Genomic DNA, 20027 nt, shown 5'->3' on the forward strand with positions numbered 1-20027 from the left:
TTATGGAATTATATATATCATCATATTATATCTATATATGTAATCAAGATTGTTTCTACTTTATTTGCTAAGTCAGATTTCAATTCATTAAAAGGACTGAAAGTGACAGGGTTCTGTAATAGGGAATATGTCGAGTAGATTCTGAATGAAAATCATATAATATTTAGGGTAATAATGTATATTCAAGTGTGGTTAAGACTGACTACATGTTCTGACCAACCTCGAGTATATACTGGACTATATATACTGCACTAGCTTCCCTTTGTTCGCATTCCCTTATCCTTGGTTCTATATTCTATGATGTAGGGACTCTCCTTTATAGATTCATAGATATAACTTAGTATCCTGCCAAGTATGTGGATCATCAGGTATAAGAGTTCCTTGATTGCTAATCCATAGATCCTCTGTATTAACATCTCTAATGGTTCGAGCCCCACCCGGCTTAGTAACCTGTGTCCCCGTGATAGAAAGTCGAAAAACATCCAAGTCAGCTCGAGCGGCATTATTTAAATAGTACAACTTTGGTGAAACGGTGGACTGGGCAGTCGACCTCTAGTCCTATGATGGGAACAATAGAAGTGGTTGTGACGGCAGCTCAAAAGAGTCTATGTTAGTCTATCCATCTGAACCGGTAGTGGAAGCAACGATGGAAGCAGTGAAACTAGTGACAATTTGTCTATAACCTGTGAGCGTCCTTGCATCTTTGTCGTTCCTCCGTTTCTACTAAGAACGCGAATCACCGTTACTTGGCCTCTACTGACTACGAAATTTCTCTTTTCTTCCACTGGAGAACTCCAAAGAGTAACATCAACAATCAGTGTTCCACCATTCGCGATATCAGAAGTCAATTTTCAACCGATGACACTGCACGCGACGCATATTTCAACCTATACAATATTTCCCATGCAGAGCATTATGCCATCCTCCTTTGTTTATACCCTTCCCGCATTCCAGGATACGTTTTCCCCGACCCCGATTCCCACAGCTGATGGCTTCGGCAGAGGCCTGCATGAGGGAACCACTTCAAAATCTCCCACGGGCCCAGATTCAAGTTCAAGTTCGGGCACTGCCGTACCTGCTGGTGTTTGGTTCTCGACACCACACCCAATTACTATCCAACCAATGCCGACAGTGTAAATCGTTGTTTCCTCGCTAACAAAAACTATCCCTTCCGTCACAACCTCAAGTGACAAGCCTAAATAAACGACGTCCTTCAAAGGTGATGGAACTCGTGACTGTAAGATATTTGGCTGCAAACCACGCTGTGGCTTGTTTGCTTGCGACGGTGGGTGTGGAATTTTTGGCTGTAGCGGTGGCTGCGGTCCACTCGCATGTGTTGGGGACTGTCCACTTATTAAGTGTGGAGGCCTTGGTTGTGTCACAGGGTGTGAATCTAAAGGATCTGATAACAGTGGTAACAATAACGAAAACAACAATGAGAGTGACGACGACGATAATGATTGTGATGATCCTGTTACGGCTTCGGCGTGTACGGTAATTAGTAGTAGTTAGAGCACTTCACCAATGACAGTGTATTTGACAACAACAAAAGTATGCTCCTCAAACCTCCTCTAGTCACACAACTAACAATGATGCTAGACTGAATGCGAGGAGTCCGTTGCATGCAGCGCCAGAGACACAAGAACAAATACTGCCGCCACAACACATTATCCTGTAACAAAAACAATCATGACTGGCTTCTACGATATAGATCCGACGCCTACAAACATCAATTACGATGCCATCGCTTCTTCTATCAGCGAAGCCGGATTGAAATATTACGGCTCCTTGCAATCAACCACTACAACAACGGTAACAGCGTCGCCCACAGCAAGCATTTCTACCATTACCTCCGTCATAGTGGTGACACCAACACCAACACCAGTGGCACCTCGAGCAATCTGTTTCGTGCACGATGACACTCTTTGGTTTGAATTCCAGATAATTACTAACAGCTTCGAAAGCGATTTGGGTGCGGCCCTGAAAAAGCAAGAAAGTGGATGTGGTGCCCTACTTGATTGGAAGGCATCCGATGTCATTATCCCTGAGTCACATGGGGATTGGATGGGGACAAGGGAGTATAAATTTACGTTGCCAACGACAATTAAGGCTGGGTGTGTGGAGAGAGCTATTGCTAGTGCTGGGGGACCTAGTGGACTATCTTGTGATGAAGTTTAGCGATGTTCCAATGATTCTTGGAGCAGCATTTGAGCTTGGCTTATCTTCATGAAGTCTTGATGCTGGTCTTTGCATTAATCTCGGTATTAAAATTTGGTTTGATTGAAGTTCCAATGATCGAAGCTTTGATAGAACTAATTCCGGCAAAGGTACATGAAATACTAGTGCAAAAAGGGGCACAATTAACTAAGATAACTTTGTTGAAGGAAACCAAAGTATTCTTAAGAGATGCAATGGAAGTGTACTTGAAATATTCGCTGGAGGTAGTCTTGTTCTTCAGGGAGCAGTATTCACAGTGTAGTGAGGAAACGGGCAGAATATATCATACGTAAAGCCTGGCTGAGCGATGGTAACTTCCAAAGAGAGTAATGACTTCAACCCTTTATTCTCGCTCAACAAAACAAATAGCATAAACGAGATCTGCATTTGAAACTTTGCATAATACTTATGAAAAGACCGTTCTCGTTGCACAACTTTATGAATTAATTAATTGCAGTGCGGCATGGCCACATCAATCATTATACACATTGCTGACTCCATAGCCAGCTTCAATAGGAGCTACCTTCTCTTCAAGGTCTTTCAATGTATGCCGAAGCCACTTGGTGATTCGGTTAACACCGTGATGTCCCCAAGACATCTAGGTCGCCATGATCATTGCGGCAATGGTAGACCTTCCTTCCCCTCTGCCCTTTCACTAAAAGGCGGGCAATGCTCTGGCTTGTCGTTGCAAGATGACAAGACAGTCAATGAATCGAGATCACAGACTCAATAAGTCGAGATGATAGACTCAACACTTTGAAATCTGCTGACATTGGGAAATGATTGTGGTGTTCGGAAGGAAATACCCCCACCAAGCAAGTACAACGCGACACAATACGCCACCAGGTTACTAGAGCTGAACATCAAAACAATTAATTTCGAGGAGAAGATTTCCAACTTCCTCCCACATCTCAATCACATACCAGCGAGACGAAATCAAAGATGCCTTCTGCCGTCGTAAATACCACGGTTCAATCCTGTGTCTTATCGGGGATCAGCAATATTATCGCACAATTTATCTCTGCGTATCAAAGCAACGTATGACCCCTCCACATCTTTATATTACACCTGAGATCACAACTGAACAAGTATACAGACCAAATTCACGATAAACTGGACACCGGTAATTCACTTCGTCTTATACGGTGCGCTGAGCGCTCCGCCAAATTTCTACTTGTGAGTTCCGTCGTTCTCGAGCGGCTCATTTTCGTCCAGAAAAGCACCCCGATTACTGACAATACATCACGCCTTCCAGACAATCCCTACTTGAATCTCTTCTCCCCTCCAAGAAACAAACTCCTCCACAGAATGTCTCCGAAAAGAAAACCGCACAGTCCAAACCCACTCTCTCCATCACCAATACCATTCTGAAAGTGCTTATCGATCAAACCCTCCTCGCAATCCTCAACGTAATGCTATTCCTCATAACCTTCTCCTTATTCCGCGGAGCCACTCTTCCCCAAGCTATCCAGTCTGCAGAATCCGAATACTGGGGTATGATGAAAGCGGGATGGAAGCTATGGCCATTTGTTAGTCTGAGCAATTTTGCCGTGATTAAAAGTGTTCAGGGCCGGGCTTTGCTGGGGAGTTTGGCGGGGATTGGATGGAATGTTTACTTGGGATTGGTGCAGGGTGGAAAGTGAGATAAGATATTCGGATGGGGAAGAGGGTTTAGGCTTAGAATTAAGAGGGCTTCGGTGATTCATGATCACTGAGCAAGGGTTGAAAGCGTTTCTCTTAAATGAGATTCGGGTTGACAGATGTCTGGAGATACCAAGTACAACGGAGAAGGTACTTCTGGGTCAGGCATAGAACCCACGATGTCCCTAGATGGCATTCATAACTCTATAATGGCTTGAAGGGTACGATAGAACTTCTATAGAACTATACCCAAGCACGAAACTGCTTCGAGTACAGACAGAGTGGCGAATATACAGATCCCAATCAGATATAGCATTTTGATAATATATACAAGATGCAAGGATACATTCACGCTACACACATGTGTTTGATCGTATCCAAGTTCTTGTGCAATGAGCACGCTTTTCATATCTATGATGTCTAATGCCATAAAATCATAGACCCTCAACTCGTTCGAGTGTGCTATGCTCCCGATTTTGAAAGCGGAGATCGATGAATCTACTACCTCCAAGTTCAAAAGCTAGAAGGAGAGATTACTCAAAGGTCATTCGGGGTAGCGAGATACATCCCGATACTATTCTTCGCATTTTCCGCGAACGTCCCTTCACTTCAATCAAGTGTTGGTGCTGATTATTTCTCTTATGCCATACTCTAATGGAGACAGAACTCCTCCTCCCATATGCAGATTGATAGAGGATTTGGTAGTTCATTTTCTACTCTCAATTTCTTTTCGACATTCATTTTAGCAGAGTTCTCTTCTCAAGCCACTATGCACTATCTCAAACGCAAACAGAAGTCTAGACCAAAAAAATACCTTGGAAAGCAGCTCACTTATCTCTTGCTCGGCTTTGAAGATCAAAATATTTGTATCTCAAGTCATTCGGCAATCTCCCAAAGTCACAGGCGAAACTATCTAGAAATAGACTGCCATTTTCATTACTTACTAACTAGCACGATATTGCTGCAACTATTTCCATTTGTATTACCCCTAGTATTGTAGCCAGATTCACTTGTCCATAGAATGTGTGAAATGCCCTCATATTCCGATAACCGTATCCCTAACTTGATGATTGTAAAATTTCAAACTGTTGAATTCATTTCTCTCTTCCATTGAAGTCTAGTACGTGTGGCGAATTTGGTGACCTGTCATGGATTAGCACTTCATGCTTTCTGTACCAAGTTTCTTAACGCTTACATATTTCTTAATTTCCGCATCAGCTGTCTCCCGATCGGTCCAGAACTTCAGTGTTGCTAGCTCATCAATAGCAGCATCGCAACTAGCTTTTGGATTCTCGAATAGGGCGAATATAATCTTCAAGATGTGGTGAATGTGAAAGCTTGATTTCCATCCATCATCGAAGATTTCGTGGCATATTCTACCATGCTGTTTCATCGTCAGCTATGACTCAATACATATCAATACATAGGGCAGCGATGTTACCTTGGACACGTTTGGATGGAGCACTGGTGTGATGAAGCGGACAGCCGGTGCTTTTTGGGGATATGTATCTGTCATATGAACAAACAAGGCAAAAGTGCCTTCGGAATAGGCCGTGGATACTGGTCCCGAAATCACGATCTTCCAAAAAGCCATATCGACTTCACTGACATAGATATCCATCGATGCATGAGGATTTGCAATCATAAGTCTCATCTCGTCAAGAAATAGTCGTCCTGTCGATCCATTGGCAGGTTCGGCAGAAGCCGACATGCGGGAAATTTCAAGAAGCGAAGACGACTTTCCAGCCAATTGGCGTGTTGCTGCGTCAAGCGAGACAAACCCACCATCCTGTAATTGATGCGGACGACAAGGCGGAAAGTCATGAATTGTTGTCATATCAGCCTCTTTTGGCAGCGATGATTTATAGTCATCGAGTGGGATTTTGACAATATCTGGTCTAGCAAGTATATCCAGGAATGGCTCGAGGAGGAAAGTCTGGAACAAAAGCATTCGTGATGTTGGTTTGAAAGCATAGCCACCTGTATACTTTGATATCTTGAAAAGGTCCTCAGACGAGGAGCCACCTATGACTATTGAATCAAGGACAATATCATCATTGTATAACATCTCAAGAGTCTCTTCTGCAGTAAAAACGGAACTGTTATCCTCGCCATCGGTTAATGCGATGATGCGAAGCTTCATCTTGGATTCAGGATACTGCTCTTGGTGAGAAACGAGCCTAGAATGGGCGACAGACAAGGCATCGAATAGCGATGTCCTGTGGTCAGTTGCCTGGGTGTTCTCTAGTTTGTTCTTGAATTCTTTGCTGATAGGAGAAATCTGAGCTTCCTGCTCTGCTTTTGAACCGAATGTAACTAGACCCAAATGGACGTTCAAATGATAAGCAGACAATCGTGAGACCACATTTCGAAACACTTGCTTGGCTTCGTCGAATCGGTTGAGCGTATTAACTTGACCATTTCCAATCCAATTGTTTCCGAGTGAGGCTTGCATACTGAGGCTCTTGTCCAAACAAATAACGATTGCTTCATCAGGTACAGAGCTCGGATTCGTGGCCGATGAGCTTGATTCGATTCGCTTCCAATCATCAATCTCCCACGTACCTTCAATTCTTCTTTGTGAAATTACTGATTGAAGAGCTTGTAGGAGACTCTGACCCGGTCTTGATGGTAAAGTTTCGAAGCCTGTAATCACATTTTCGAGTCTCGGCTGCGAAGTTTCACCACCATTTTGAGTATATTGCGAAACATATCCCGCCTTAGACAATGAGATACCCGAATTCTCTCTTCCGTCTAACTGGAGGGGCGATAGCATCCGAAAGTGTTGAGAACTGTTGCAAACATTGATGATGTTTCGGAAGTCGTCGGTCGCAGGGATTTGCATGCGTTTTCCTTTGACAGGTTTGAACTAAGAATAATCTGATTTAGCAGTTGCTCTCGCTGTTAGTGATAGAAAATTCCATGTTGAGAACTTCAAGCAGCTTGGAAGTTTGAATGATTTCAAAGGTTTATATGCTTCGAGAAATTCAGAATTGTCGAAATGCCGATTTCATATGAACGTTTCTCTTGAACGCCACAGGTAGAAATAATTGGACCTTTTACCCTTGAAAATGATATAACACACCGAAACTTCTTAAATAAAGTGGCACAACTCACATCTTCTTCGAGTATATCGCTGAACATCCAAGCAAATATTTGCCTGGAGCCCTCAAGAACCGACTCGATTTTATGTCCGATGAAGGCACCGGGAACCATCCTAAGCGCAATTTCACGGAAACAATTTGCCAAGATGGTCTTTTTCACTTCGGGAACTGCCATCATTCTTAGGGAGCTCTCAAGGCAGTTCTTAGCCTCGCCAATATTGGTGACCAGCATCATGCGCTCTAGCAGACGAGGAATCAAATGTGGGCGGAAATTTGCTGCTGATATTAAGACTTTGAGACATGTTTCAAATGTAGCAATGCTCCGAAGTGAGCAACGGAATCCATAACAAGAATTCGGATTTGGATTGTCTATCATGTGTTAAATCGATCGTGTCAATAGGATGGGACTTTGGAAGAGGAAATATTGCTTCTCTTTACTGCATGATGGACCGGGAAGCTCACCTTCGCTGATCAAGACTAGGAAAATATTCAACGGATTCTCAAGACTACCAGTTAAACCGAGCGTTTCGGGTGTATCAGTCCCTAATGCCCATACTGAAGAATCGTCATCCGCCTTACTGAACCATAAACCAATATTAAAGCCTGGTGCTGGAGTCACCTCATCTCCTGCAGCTCCAAAAATACGGCTCTTTGCAACAGCTATGATCTCATTGACGGTCATGCCGCGAGTTAGTGGCTCTCTATCTTTCTCAATGTCGGATAGCGAGAGATTATCAAGCGCTCTTCCTGGTGTGATCCATCGTACGTAGACAGACTCAGCACCACGATCAGGAAATTTGGGAGCCGCTGTGACCCAAACTAATTTGGGTTCTGTATCCCCGAAGATATCTTCAATGGTGTCTTCTGAGAATGTGATGGGGCCATCTTCACCTTCAAGGCGGAGTACTATTTCATCCTCAGGGAGCTTGACTGCGATTCTTTTAGCACGATTGCAGATTAATCTCTGCAAATCATTGATAGTGGTAGCTGAGGTCACAGGTATGATGAGTTTGGTCGAAGGCTGGCTATCGAAATTGACAACAACCCGTGTTCTTTGAGGGCTTACTGTGCGAAGTCGGCTGCTGCGAGCTTCACTTTCAAGGGCCAAAGTATCGTTACTAGCGTTAGATAATCGACGTTTCGACATGATGATGATTATCGGTTGCGATTTTTAGGTTCGTTTTGTTCGACAGCCCAGATAAGAAAATGGTATTTCAGATGTTATGGTTCAGGTCTGATAATGATAGATCATAATTTTGCACGCTTCTTAAGTAGTTGGTATCGTAAAGATAAGACGTTGAGTGTTGAATGGAGAAGGTACTCAGATCATGAAGAAGGAAGGAAGGCAACTCTGCTGCTCAAGCTCTCTCAACTGCCGACCAGTGAATTCCATCTCCTCTGCCCTCATTCTTTTCTTTATTTCAAGAAGTCTTCACCTTTCCCTTTCGAAATAGCCTCAAACAATATTTGGCTTCAAACACGTTGACTAGTCAACGTGGTTCTTTTGAGATTGATCAGGTTGATCAGAACAATCTCGAAGTTACCATTTTCCCGAATCAACCATTACCCAGCTACATCATTTAAATGCGAATGAAGTGTCGGAATGATGCACAATATCACAAAAGACGTATTTTCATCAGCTGTTCCTACGTGAGCTGTAACCTCCTGAGTATTTGATGGTGCACTTACCGTCGAACGATGTGTAGCAACGACTTTCATGAGAAGTGTTTGTGTGTGTGTATCACAGTTCTTCCATTACTTCGAAACAACGAACCGCAGTTGCTAAACAAAAAGACATCTCAACATACTAGAAGATAACAAAACTTAGAATTTGACTTTGTGGTATAATAGTCTCAGAGAGAGAGCTTTCGAGCAATTGATTATGATGGTGTGATTCTATCGGCGCCAGACCGCTATCCCACCACTTCGCTAGCTATTCTAGACAGCATTCAATAGATACACATCTAGCTCCTTGTCACAGATTCAATAACAGCACTCTCTCGTCGGATAGTTGATACTAATAGCCGGGAAAGGATCTGTCTGTTCACTCTCAATGGCCATAATTTCATCTTTCACTGGTTTTCCAACATCAGGCAATCGTCAAAATTTTACTCGATTCGAGAACATTCCGAATGTTGTCTGGCAACGGAAGACTCGTTCTATTCCTGTCGGAATGATTAATTCGGCATGTTCTATTTTTCTAGCTACGAAGTTTTCAATCTTCCAAGTTTTCTCCTCTGCTGCAAAGAGATCACTTGTGGTAACTGATTTTAAATTGACTGTCTCAATGAAAACTTACCTTCTTACATGTCGGGTCAATGATTCGAATTTATGTTCCACCTATTATTGTATTGATTGACGTTGGCGCCAGACATAGATGATCACTCCACTGTAATCTGGTAATTGTCGATCACTGCCGCTGACCGAGACAAGCTTATTTACAAGCTCAAATAATGGGTAGTCGAGAACAATCATGAAAAGTCTCCATTTTTGTTCTACCTCAACCTTCAATTCGATTGTGGATCCCAAGAATCCGGTGCACTCCAATCGAAAGCCTGTTACTGCTATACTATGCACTCAGACTTAGTTGTTTGAGTCGAGGGTACCAGCGAGCTCATATGCAATCTTATGAGCTTGAAGCCAAGATACGGAATTGCCTCACTAAAACATCACTCGTCTGCTAGTTCTACTCCCATTATTTTGCTCGCCATTATCGAGCAGTACAACGCGGGGTACAACGCGGGGTAGAAGGACTGATAGAGGGCTAGGGTCCCCTCTATGAGTACGGTTTCTCTCGACCGACTGCAAAATAATATATCGTGAAGCTGAAGGAGAAGAGAATGTGCTGCCTCACTAGTACCGAGTTTAGCTGCTGTTTATTAGTGTGTCATCTGGAGCACGGAATGAGCAGATTGGAATCAGAGCTGGATTCATTGTTCTATCTAACAAACAGGAACGAATCGGACACCTAGGTGCTCGATTACATGTCATGCAGTGGTGGTATAGTAAATCTTCCCCATGATTCTCATTGCGATAAATTGGATGATACCAGATTCAAATTTCCGATGAATACATGGTTCAAGCTACTGCTGTTGATCATTCAATAGTCAGTTGGTCTGTAGAAATTCTGCTGACAAAGAATTCACCTTAGCAGGAGATCTATTTCCTCTATTCATGGAGTTTCTACACATACTTTTTGAAGAAGCTCATTCTTTCTATCCTAAGTGAAGCGTGGCTTTAGAAATCTGCCGAGAACAAAATTTTCAATTGATTTTACATTGGCTGATGGTAACGAGCACGAAGAAAAAGGAATGATTTCCTCAAACATATATGGATACACAAGAAGACTTGTATTTATAGGTTTCACCTGTCGACTGAACAATTTTTGTTTCACCGCTTTCAAAGTGCTAAATCTGTCTGTAGTCTGGATTTATCTCGATAATGCTAATTAAACTTTGGATGCCCCTGAGGGAAGAGTTCTGCTAGAATAATCTTGGTATAGGTAGGTTCAGTCGTTGGTTTTCCAGGGCGTTCAGTTGGTAGGCGAATTACTCTACATCTCGATACTCCCTCGTCATCCTTCCTTCATCATCATTGCATTCATCCATCACGATACCAAGCAATCTTTGGATTTATACATTACACATATTTCATGATGCAGTATTCTTTTATTTCAGCGACCCTCATGGTTGGAGCTGTTACAGCTTTTCCGTTTGTTGCCAAAATGCCTGGTGTCGACTCTAGTCTATTACACAGACAGAAACAGCAGCAAACAGACACTACTTCTTGCCCATTCAATGCAAATCACATCAATGCTCCGGGTATTTCAGATGATTACCCATATAACGGTGCTAAGAATGGCCTTCCAGGAAAAGGGAAGGGTGGGTATCAGGTTCCAGCTCCTGGAGATACTGATCATCAATTCATCGCTCCAAAATCGACTGATATTCGTGGGCCTTGTCCAGGGTTGAATGCGGCTGCCAATCACAATTTTCTTGCTCGAGATGGCATTACAACATATAATGAGCTTGTTGATGCTCAACAGAATTTATATAACGTTGGCTATGAATTGGCCAATATTCTTGCTGTTCTCAGCCTTACGTTAACCGATGGCGATATCGTAACCGAAAAACTTTCCATCGGGTGTGATGCCACTTCAAGAACATATTTTTTACCAGCTACGGGTGGTTCAGAACCTGGCTTGAATGCACACAACAAATTCGAGGGTGATACATCCCTCACACGCAACGATCATTTCCTTGCTAATGGTGATAATTATTCATTTAATGGAACACTGTTTGGAATGATGACGGAAACGACCGGTGGCAATTACAATCGTGACGGACTTGCTAAATACCGAGCCCAGCGTTACCAACAATCTCTCAAGGACAACCCAAATTTCTATTTCGGCCCCACTTCTCTGCTCCTCTTTGGTGCTGCCTCTTTCTTGTATGAGTTGATGCCATCTGGAACAAAAAATTACACACCAGACTATCATACCATTTCTTCATTCTTCGGTGCTAAGCAGAATTCAGATGGCTCATATTCTTTCACGGGCGAGGAAAGAATCCCAGATAACTGGACAAACCGCGTCACCCCATATTCCCATACCGACGTCACAAATGAGATTCTTGCTTTGTATCTCCAAGAACCGGTTTTGTTCGGTGGTGCTACCGGAAATGGTGGCTTTGATCTTGTCAATTTTGGTTGCATCAAAAACGGAACATTGATTGCAACGCCTGGTTCTCTGGAGGCTTCTTGCTTGCTCTATCAACTTGCTACTCAAAATGTTCCTTCTTCTTTGAATAGTGTTGTTACTCCTTCCATTAGCACACTTGCATTTGTCATGAAAAAATTGGATCCTTCATTTGGAAATTTGGGATGTCCAATTGCTCTTAACTAAAGGTTCGTGGGACGAGATACGGGGCTTTCTTTATGCATATGTATATTTATTGTTTGGAGAATGGTAGATTTATTTTTCGTTGGTCATGAGCGCTTCAGATTCGAAGAGAGAACAAGACGCCTCTTCTAATTTCTGTTAGCTTTTCATATCTATACACCCAGATTTTTTTTTGGCTTAGAAAGAAGCACGAAATAGCAGGATCTCATGAATATTTACGTTTTTGGGAAGATTACGTGTAAAACCATGTGTCTCTAGGTCAGACCCGTGGCTGAACTGTGATACCAGAAATCCATAGGAATGAGACTTATGATGCTATGTAGCACTTCTGACGGAGTGGGAGTCTCAAACCCATGATCCCAAGCCTGGAAAACGCACCCACAATAAACAGAATCAACCTCATAAGCAACATCTTTTTCCATCAGATCCCGTTCCCATGAATACCAAAAACCTTTTGCCCCGCGATCCATATTTTATCTTCCAAAGCCAGATATCTAAATAAAATGCACTTCACACCTTCGTATCCTGTCCCACCATCCTCTCCACCCCCAAAGAAGGATCCCCGCACCTCCTCCCCTATCTCTCTTCCATTCCCCTTCCAATAAGCGGTCCAAATCCCAATCCCAGCCCCAACCCCCTTTCCTCGTCCTATCAACTAACCACCACATCTCTCTTTACCCGACACCCATTCTCGCTTACACCCTACACATTCCGTTTCAACGCTCAACACACTTCCTCACTTCTCTGTTCCTATGACGAGTATCCCAAAGCACGCGCTGCATGTCGAAAACTCCAGACGACTGGGAGAAGGAATTCTCATGCGTTAAAATGGTGATGGAGCCTGGGGAAGTGCATGTTTGGGATAATTTTAGGATTTTGCATGGGAGAGAATATGGGGTTGTGAATCCGGGGGTTTGCGAGGAGGGAGGTGTGCGGGTACAGGAGATCTTGGATATGTGGAGAGGGGCGATGGTTAAGAGATTAGCGGGGTTGGGGATAGAGGAGCGATGGTTGGTGCATATGCCGGAGAAACTTTTGAGAACGATAATTAAGATTTTGGGGGAGAGGGGGGAGAGATGAAGATTAGCTTTGAATCTGACAACGCATTAGATGATGATTAAAAATATCAGAACCTTTACTTTTTGATTGAAAAACATGCTCATTCCACTTATCCTAAGCTTTCCTCTGATGACTAAACCAAAACTTAAACTTCGCTTGTTCGGATATCGAACTTACGAACTGCTCGGACTCCTAGGTACTAAGAACACAACACCTTAGCAAACGGCTAATCACTGCAATAACCATTTGAGGTACAAAAGATGCTTTGTTAATCTTCAGCACATTTCAATACCAAAAGATCAGACCCAATGAACAAAAATTTATGCTGCATAACCGCGCGATACTCAATTCACCTACTTTAGCGAGCCTCCCCTGCAGAATTAGCACATGCCTCGAGATATTTGGGGGGCTAAACATCATTGGCTCCCGAGAACCCCGGAATTTTCAAAAATTCCAGCAGTCCGGTAAGCCAAGGCGGAGACGTATTAGACCTCGTTCAGAGATGAACAATCAAGGAAGCTTACATTATGGGAGTATATCAATAAGTTGGTGTCGTCTACCTGAATTGTGCCATACCAGGAATGGTCTGTTTGAGGAATCCTGCCCAGCCACTCAGACGTCCAACTAGACCCCGAAAATCTGATGGCGTAGATGCCGTGTACACTTGAAACGATATCGATCTCGGTCACTGTTTGTAAAATTTCAATTCCACCACTGGATTTTGTATCTTGGGCTGAGGCTCGGATGTCTTCTGTGTCGTAAACCTCATTGAATAGTGCTCTAATATAACAATTTGGTTAGATAGGGAGTAGCTGTGTAGTTGGTTGAGAGATCTGCCGTGCTAAATGTGATGTCTCCCCAACCACTAACAAAAATGCAGAATAGGCTGTTTCGGATCCAACATAACTCCAAATTCGAGAACGAATCTCAACAGGAAGTCTTGAGAGAAACAATGGTTGAAGCCTTGCGAATCCATCGTCGGCTGTAGAGAGTAAGGCATTAATGTCGATTTGTGGGTAGAGTGGACCATTCCATTCAGCAGGTTTCTCCCAAACAGTCGAAGTATTGAGGTTCCTACCCAATTCAAACAAAAATTTGGCACTATTTTGCTTTGTTTTCCAACTTAAAACTGAATAGCACCAATCGTGGAAACAATGAGCAGATGTGTCTATATAATCATCTAGATCTGGACGGGGGTCCAGAACAATTCTCCTATATGCAGGATGACCAACTAAAGAGGTGTCGACTGCTAGAGAATCAAACATGAAAACTTTTGTCATGACGGGACTCTCATGATCATCCAATCGGAGATTCATGACTAAAACAGATGTCAGTGCTGCGGTGTCAACATTTTTGACAAACAACATACCTGCGCGTGTTTTCAGCTGCCATTGCTCGGCTGGATTTTCGGAAAGCCATTCTTGATATCGTCGGCGGTTTGGCTCATTTACAAAATAAAAAGGAAAAAGTCGAGCTCGACAGAGGATACAGTATTCACTCGCCTGGGCATAAGCAAGTGGAACAGATGCTCCATCGTTCTCTTTTTCCTGTTCATCTTCGTTTTGGCTACCTGACATTTCATGTTCGGCTCTGAAGGTCTCGGGCCCCTCTTCTCTTTCATCAACTGCATTCTCGGCAGGTGAATCGATTCCATCGTACGGGGTGACGAAATCAGAATTCACTATCTCGTTATCATTGCGTGATTCCCCGACCACTGCAGTCGAACTTTGCGGGGTCATGTCATGATCATTCTCGCCTTCCATCGCTGTGTTTTTGAAGATATCTGGGGTATTATCAATCTGTTCATTCGAGGTGCTATTAGATATATCAACAGAATTATCTATCTACCGTTGATTGAACCTCTGATAGAATTTAATGAGCATAGTGTCCTACGGTTTGTCAGCTTCTGCAGGGCAACCTTAATCGATAGCGCGCGGCTACATCATCCCCCGCATACTTGGGTACAGTAAACGTCCACCAGCCATTCAAAATCAGCGGCGGAACGTGAAACACTTCGTCTAAATCACCAAATACGTTATCTTTTCTTTCTATTGGTTAATGAAGGAAATCTTGGAGTTATTGATTCAGTTACTGCATACTACAACACCAAAAAAGTGCTACTGCCATTGCTAAAATTGGCCTGCAATTTATATTTATTTCTGTAGCCAGCAGTAGATTGACCATGGATTCTGGAAACACAAGCCTGAAGGTACGGTAATACAGCGTCAAAGACATTTTCTCTTCTCCTCTTCACTCCAGAAATTAACAAACCTATAGATGGCATATGGAATTTGATTATACAATCCACAGTAATAACCAAGTGTTACTCATGCAATCGAAATGCGATGTTCGAGTACGAAGACACCCAACCATAATTTAGACAGCTTATCTGATTTGACTTTGGTACTGATCGAACACAAATAGTCGCCTTGGTGGATGTGATTCTTGTATCAGACTGCGTTTGAAATAACAGTTTGCGGAAGGTGTTTTGCTAACATCAATCGGGCATTGCTAGTCGTAATTATTGCATTGTGATTTGGGGTCTAGCAACAGTGCTGTGAAGAGGGGACATTACGAGAAGACAACACAAAATCGATCTCAGCGCTATAGTATGAGATTGAAACGGGAATACTCTGAAGCCAGAAGATTATGTTCTTATAGATTGAAATTTCATTTTCTATGATGTTTATGTTACATAATGGTTTCGAATTATGCTATACTGGATTTCGTGATCCCGACAGATAATTTCTCTCATTTCTACACCTTGTGCAGACTCTTCGCCTAGATTCCAGAGGCTAATAAGATCCGTGGAGTTTGTGAACCACCAGGCAATATGCTATCAACCGTCAGTAATATTCGATAAGAAACTATTGCGTCATGGATTTCGAACCTGTTCAAGGGCAAGATCAAATACCTGTACTTGATCATTCATATCAATAGGTGGAAGTTCTTCCTGTGTGAAACTGACATCTACCACAAAACCTTCTTCGGAGTTCTCGAATCGTGCCGATCGGAACATTATTTTCGAAGGCGGAGGATGGCTTCTATCGTATATGATCTGATGACTTGATACTTCTGGTTTATACCATTGCCCCAAAACGACAGGCGGTTTAAACAGGTAATGTATTAGAATCCCCATGCAGCGTTCATTAATCCTGCATAAAGTTACCCTCTTCATCTGGGAAAACTTTGCAGAACTAAAATAAAGATCATAGTCACCATATTTGGAATTTTGAGGAAGGTAGATGTAAGGTCGTTGTTTTGGTGTCTCGTAGTGAAGTAGTGGTTGCATAGGCTCCACTTCATTTCCATCACTGATGATATTGAAGTTCTTCAAGGTCCATTCAAAATTCTCAACACAAATTCCCGTGATTTGTCCATGAAATGTCAAACGATTCCACTGGTAGAATTTGTACTCATCATGGGGGACATACGGCCCCAGATGACATGTCCTTCCATGTGTGGTTTGGATCTAAATTGGTATAAGCTATTGAGCACCAGGAGGGAAGCCATGTGTGTAGAACTAACAATGAATGCTGGATCGTAATAGCGCTGAATTCTATTTTCCTCGAGCTTGATCCATACATAAGATATGCGTTCACTGAACTCCAGAGGTAAGTGAAGAGCCACCCCGCTGTAAAGTCCTGTGAGCTCAGTGATTTTCCCATAATAAGCTTCCATCCCAGTAACAAATTCCTTATGATAGTGAATCGTTATTCCTGTAATGTATTCATATCCACTATAGAATGGGATGTATCTGTATAAGCCATACCCATCTCGACGAATATAATTCAAGAATGACCCTCCCTGTGACCATTTTGGTGAATCAACTCTGTCCCATATTCCGTCTCTGAAAGTTTGCATTTTGCGTACATCTATATTGAGACCCTGCTAGATTTAGTTCTTTTATCAAGCTCTTAAGTAGTAAAATACTAACTTTGAAAGTGTAATGGAGCTTAACGTCTCTGCGAAAATCTCGTTGGGCGTCGACATACCAAAGGAGACCAGATGCAGGGACTTTACCAACCCAATAAGAAGATCCATCCTCACTGATTATCTGGATTGCACATATACCGTGAGTTCCTATTGCGAGTTTGTAGGAGCAAGCAATTGCTGAGTCGGTGATTGGAATTGTGGTTGACTCAGCACAGAGGCTCTGTATGTAATCTGTACCGAAGATCCTAATCATTTTTGGAACAAGATGTGATTTGGGGTATAATACCAAAGCAAGTTGTGCTGGACGATGCATCTTATAAAACAAACGTGATGTTTCGCTGGCCACGATCATAAACGAGCTATAAGCAGATGATGGGCCGACATATCCCCAGATAAGTGCTCTCAACTCTAGGGGTAGCTTCGACAAGAATAAAGGTTGGTACTTTGGACCAAGCTCGGTCATATCTGACAATAGGTTATTTCTGACAACCTGGTCATACAAGCAAGCTTCAGACTCTGCGATATTCTCCCACGCCGGGGAGATTGAAAGACTTTTGCAAACCTTATGTAAAGTAGCATCGCTATACTTTCCCAGCCTCCAGCGAAGAATCGAATAACACCAATCATGGAAGCAAAACGCTTCACAATAAGGTGGGTTATCTGGACTGTAAACTGTGTTTAAAAGAAATTCGGTCGATGAAGAAGGTATCAATGCCACAAGCTTTTCTTGACTATCACCTTCTGGAAAGGTCATCAGTCCCGTTATCCCAATATCTTCTTCTTCTTCATCATCTCTATTTATTTCAATGACTAAAATTGGCGTCAACATCTGCCAATAAACTTAAGAAATATGTCGTTCAAACAGCTTGCTTACCGGCACGGAATTTGTACTCCCATGGTTGCACTTGTCGTTTTGGTCGCCATTTCCAGAAAGTATTAATACCCGAAATTTCTGAAAAAAAGGGGGGAAATTGGGCTTGACATAATACACAATATTTACACGCCATCCCAATATTGTGTTGTCGCCGTACTTTTGGCAAGCTCTCCTCCCCTAATGATTGCCTATCAAAATCCGCCGCTAACGTCTTCATCGTTGCATTTTCATCTCTCAATACATGATCGCGTTCCTCGTCTTCGTCATGCGCCAAACTTCCCTGTGCCGATGATAGACGTGATACTGATGCACTCTCCATTAAATTTTCAATCAATGTGTGTTCTTCGTTTTCTGTATTTGCAAAGCTCTCTCGAGATAATGATCGATCAGATTCTCTCATAACCATTTCCATTATTGAATATCGCTGATCAAAATATGTTCGTATGATTTGTTGTAGAAGAGAAGTCGTGGACGAAGAGATCGCAAGCATATGGGCGCCAAAGTCACGTGTTTAATGTGACTGTCTTCGATTGTAGGTTGATTCAAACTTGAGTCGGTGACTAGCTTACTCATATTTGTCAAGCAAAGTCATACGACTTGGTGTTACTTAAGTTGCTTTATGTGTCAATGGCTTGGAAACCTTGGTAGAACTTCATGGTCTTGGAGATTGTTTACAATAGCGATCGGTTGAGACTCTACTTCTTCCACTCTGCATACACAAGTATCATGAAAACTTTCGGAAAGAACAGTTCATTTAGCTCGTTCAGAGGTACACAAATATGACTGCCACTGACCTCAAAGAATCACAATTGTCGGTAACTCGTCATAATACTAGATGTATTGCCTCACATGTCTAGGTAGCACCACCACATTACGTTTTCCGGAATTCCTGGCCCCTTGATCAACATTGGGAGTAGCCACAACCGAGTCATCCCTTCCCTTCATCTTCTTCATAACCCCCACAGCAAAATCTCCATGTTCTGACATAAACTCGACAAACTCTCCTCTATCAAGTAAAACATCTATGTGAGTCGCAGCAGTCGCAACCAGAACTCTCCGAAGAAGCATGTCAGATCCAGGAGTGTTTTCCCAGAGGAACTCTGCACTGGCAGTAAACTCTGGAGTATTCCAATGTTCCCTCAGACTTTTTGTAAATTTCTCATGTGCTAGACTTTTGAGAGCTGGGATCATGTATTTATCAGCGATAATGTACACTTTGGCGTTGAAGAGTAATGATGATGGTTTCGTAATGGGAGCAACTTGAGGATCCGCCTGTCCAAATGCAGTATTCAGTCCGGATCCTCCGGATCTTGCAAAATCCGACCACCTAATTTCACGTGGTTGGCTCGATGGATTTGCGAGTGTTCCTGTCACCTGTTTGGGGGGACTCGACGGCAATCCAACCTGTGAATCATCATTCGAAGCTTTACTTTCCAAGGCTACCTGATCATCATAACTTCCACAATACAAATACTTAATCATCACCTCCACAATTGGCAGCTCCTCATCACTCATGTGGTATTCGCCTTTTGCAGCTTCTTCCTAGAGTTTGGTAAGAAAATGCACATCACCCTAAGCTGGACTGTAACATACCCAACGATCATCATCCATAGCTGCAGCAATCACCGGTGATCGGATGCAAACTACCGCACGATGAACGTCGAACACTTTCTCTTCGCAGCGAATTTTCATATCTGCATATTTTCCCGTTTCGTATAGGGATTTAATCGCGTCCAGAGCGTCCGACGTATTTGAAAGTTGGCTTTCCATAACGGGCTATTTCTAAGAAAGATGAAAAGTTTTGGCACACAGCGATATTAATGAAACAATAATCGCAAGAATCATCAACGCCTTCAACGAGTCATTGCGGGGTATCACTTGAGTTATAACTCCGCTGAGGCTGGGGTTGCACCAAATCCTACCTTGAATGACCCGCAGACAGCCTTGTTCTGCAGAAACTTGGATGTCCAATACATCCACATCACCAATAGATTGCTTCTCCTTCTGAGATCGCACGCTTTTGGATGGATAAGACAAAACTTTCGATGACCCTATCAGTTGATTTGATATGCGTTATCGACGCGTTAGTGTACATCATCGGCGCGTCTCATCAAACCGGCATTGATGAGCTTCGAGATTTTGATCATTGGCTGAGAACAAGAGTATTACTCTGTATGCGAAAATCAACAAAAGATACCATACACTTGAACAACTTCCAATGTATCTCTTTATATCTTCAATCTCGCCCTCAAATCTTTAGATATCATCCCCATCTCGCGGAAACATTTCCGTCCCC

General features: G+C 42.8%; 5 protein-coding genes across 5 annotated transcripts; 3 read left to right on the plus strand and 2 right to left on the minus strand.

The window, feature by feature from the left end:
- Window positions 1-915: 915 nt before the first annotated feature.
- Window positions 916-2178, plus strand: Bfra_008254 (uncharacterized protein; the record flags this gene model as incomplete). The annotated part of the gene is made up of 3 exons (XM_037338617.1): window positions 916-1133; window positions 1413-1494; window positions 1600-2178. 3 exons carry the CDS (start codon window positions 916-918, stop codon window positions 2176-2178), a joined length of 879 nt encoding a protein of 292 aa, XP_037191923.1.
- A 981-nt stretch (window positions 2179-3159) lies between these two features.
- Bfra_008255 (putative mpv17 pmp22 family protein) lies at window positions 3160-3860 on the plus strand (the record flags this gene model as incomplete). The annotated part of the gene is made up of 3 exons (XM_037338618.1): window positions 3160-3255; window positions 3314-3393; window positions 3473-3860. 3 exons carry the CDS (start codon window positions 3160-3162, stop codon window positions 3858-3860), a joined length of 564 nt encoding a protein of 187 aa, XP_037191924.1.
- Window positions 3861-4938: 1078 nt separating this feature from the next.
- Window positions 4939-8109, minus strand: Bfra_008256 (putative ubiquitin-conjugating enzyme family protein; the record flags this gene model as incomplete). Its single annotated transcript, XM_037338619.1, has 5 exons — window positions 4939-5001; window positions 5054-5242; window positions 5300-6727; window positions 6976-7331; window positions 7425-8109. The coding sequence occupies 5 exons, from the start codon at window positions 8107-8109 to the stop codon at window positions 4939-4941; spliced, it is 2721 nt and encodes a 906-aa protein (XP_037191925.1).
- Window positions 8110-10647: 2538 nt separating this feature from the next.
- Bfra_008257 (putative heme-thiolate peroxidase aromatic peroxygenase protein) lies at window positions 10648-11865 on the plus strand (the record flags this gene model as incomplete). Its single annotated transcript, XM_037338620.1, has 1 exon — window positions 10648-11865. One exon carries the CDS (start codon window positions 10648-10650, stop codon window positions 11863-11865), a length of 1218 nt encoding a protein of 405 aa, XP_037191926.1.
- A 1541-nt stretch (window positions 11866-13406) lies between these two features.
- On the minus strand, window positions 13407-19501 carry Bfra_008258 (putative btb poz domain protein; the record flags this gene model as incomplete). The annotated part of the gene is made up of 10 exons (XM_037338621.1): window positions 13407-13701; window positions 13792-14239; window positions 14291-14736; window positions 15642-15757; window positions 15812-16393; window positions 16450-16812; window positions 16859-17667; window positions 17732-18155; window positions 18581-19273; window positions 19325-19501. 10 exons carry the CDS (start codon window positions 19499-19501, stop codon window positions 13407-13409), a joined length of 4353 nt encoding a protein of 1450 aa, XP_037191927.1.
- Window positions 19502-20027: the final 526 nt, after the last annotated feature.

The sequence above is a fragment of the Botrytis fragariae genome (genome assembly GCF_013461495.1).
Source record: "Botrytis fragariae strain BVB16 chromosome Unknown tig00000061, whole genome shotgun sequence".
Classification (NCBI taxonomy): Eukaryota; Fungi; Ascomycota; class Leotiomycetes; order Helotiales; family Sclerotiniaceae; genus Botrytis; species Botrytis fragariae.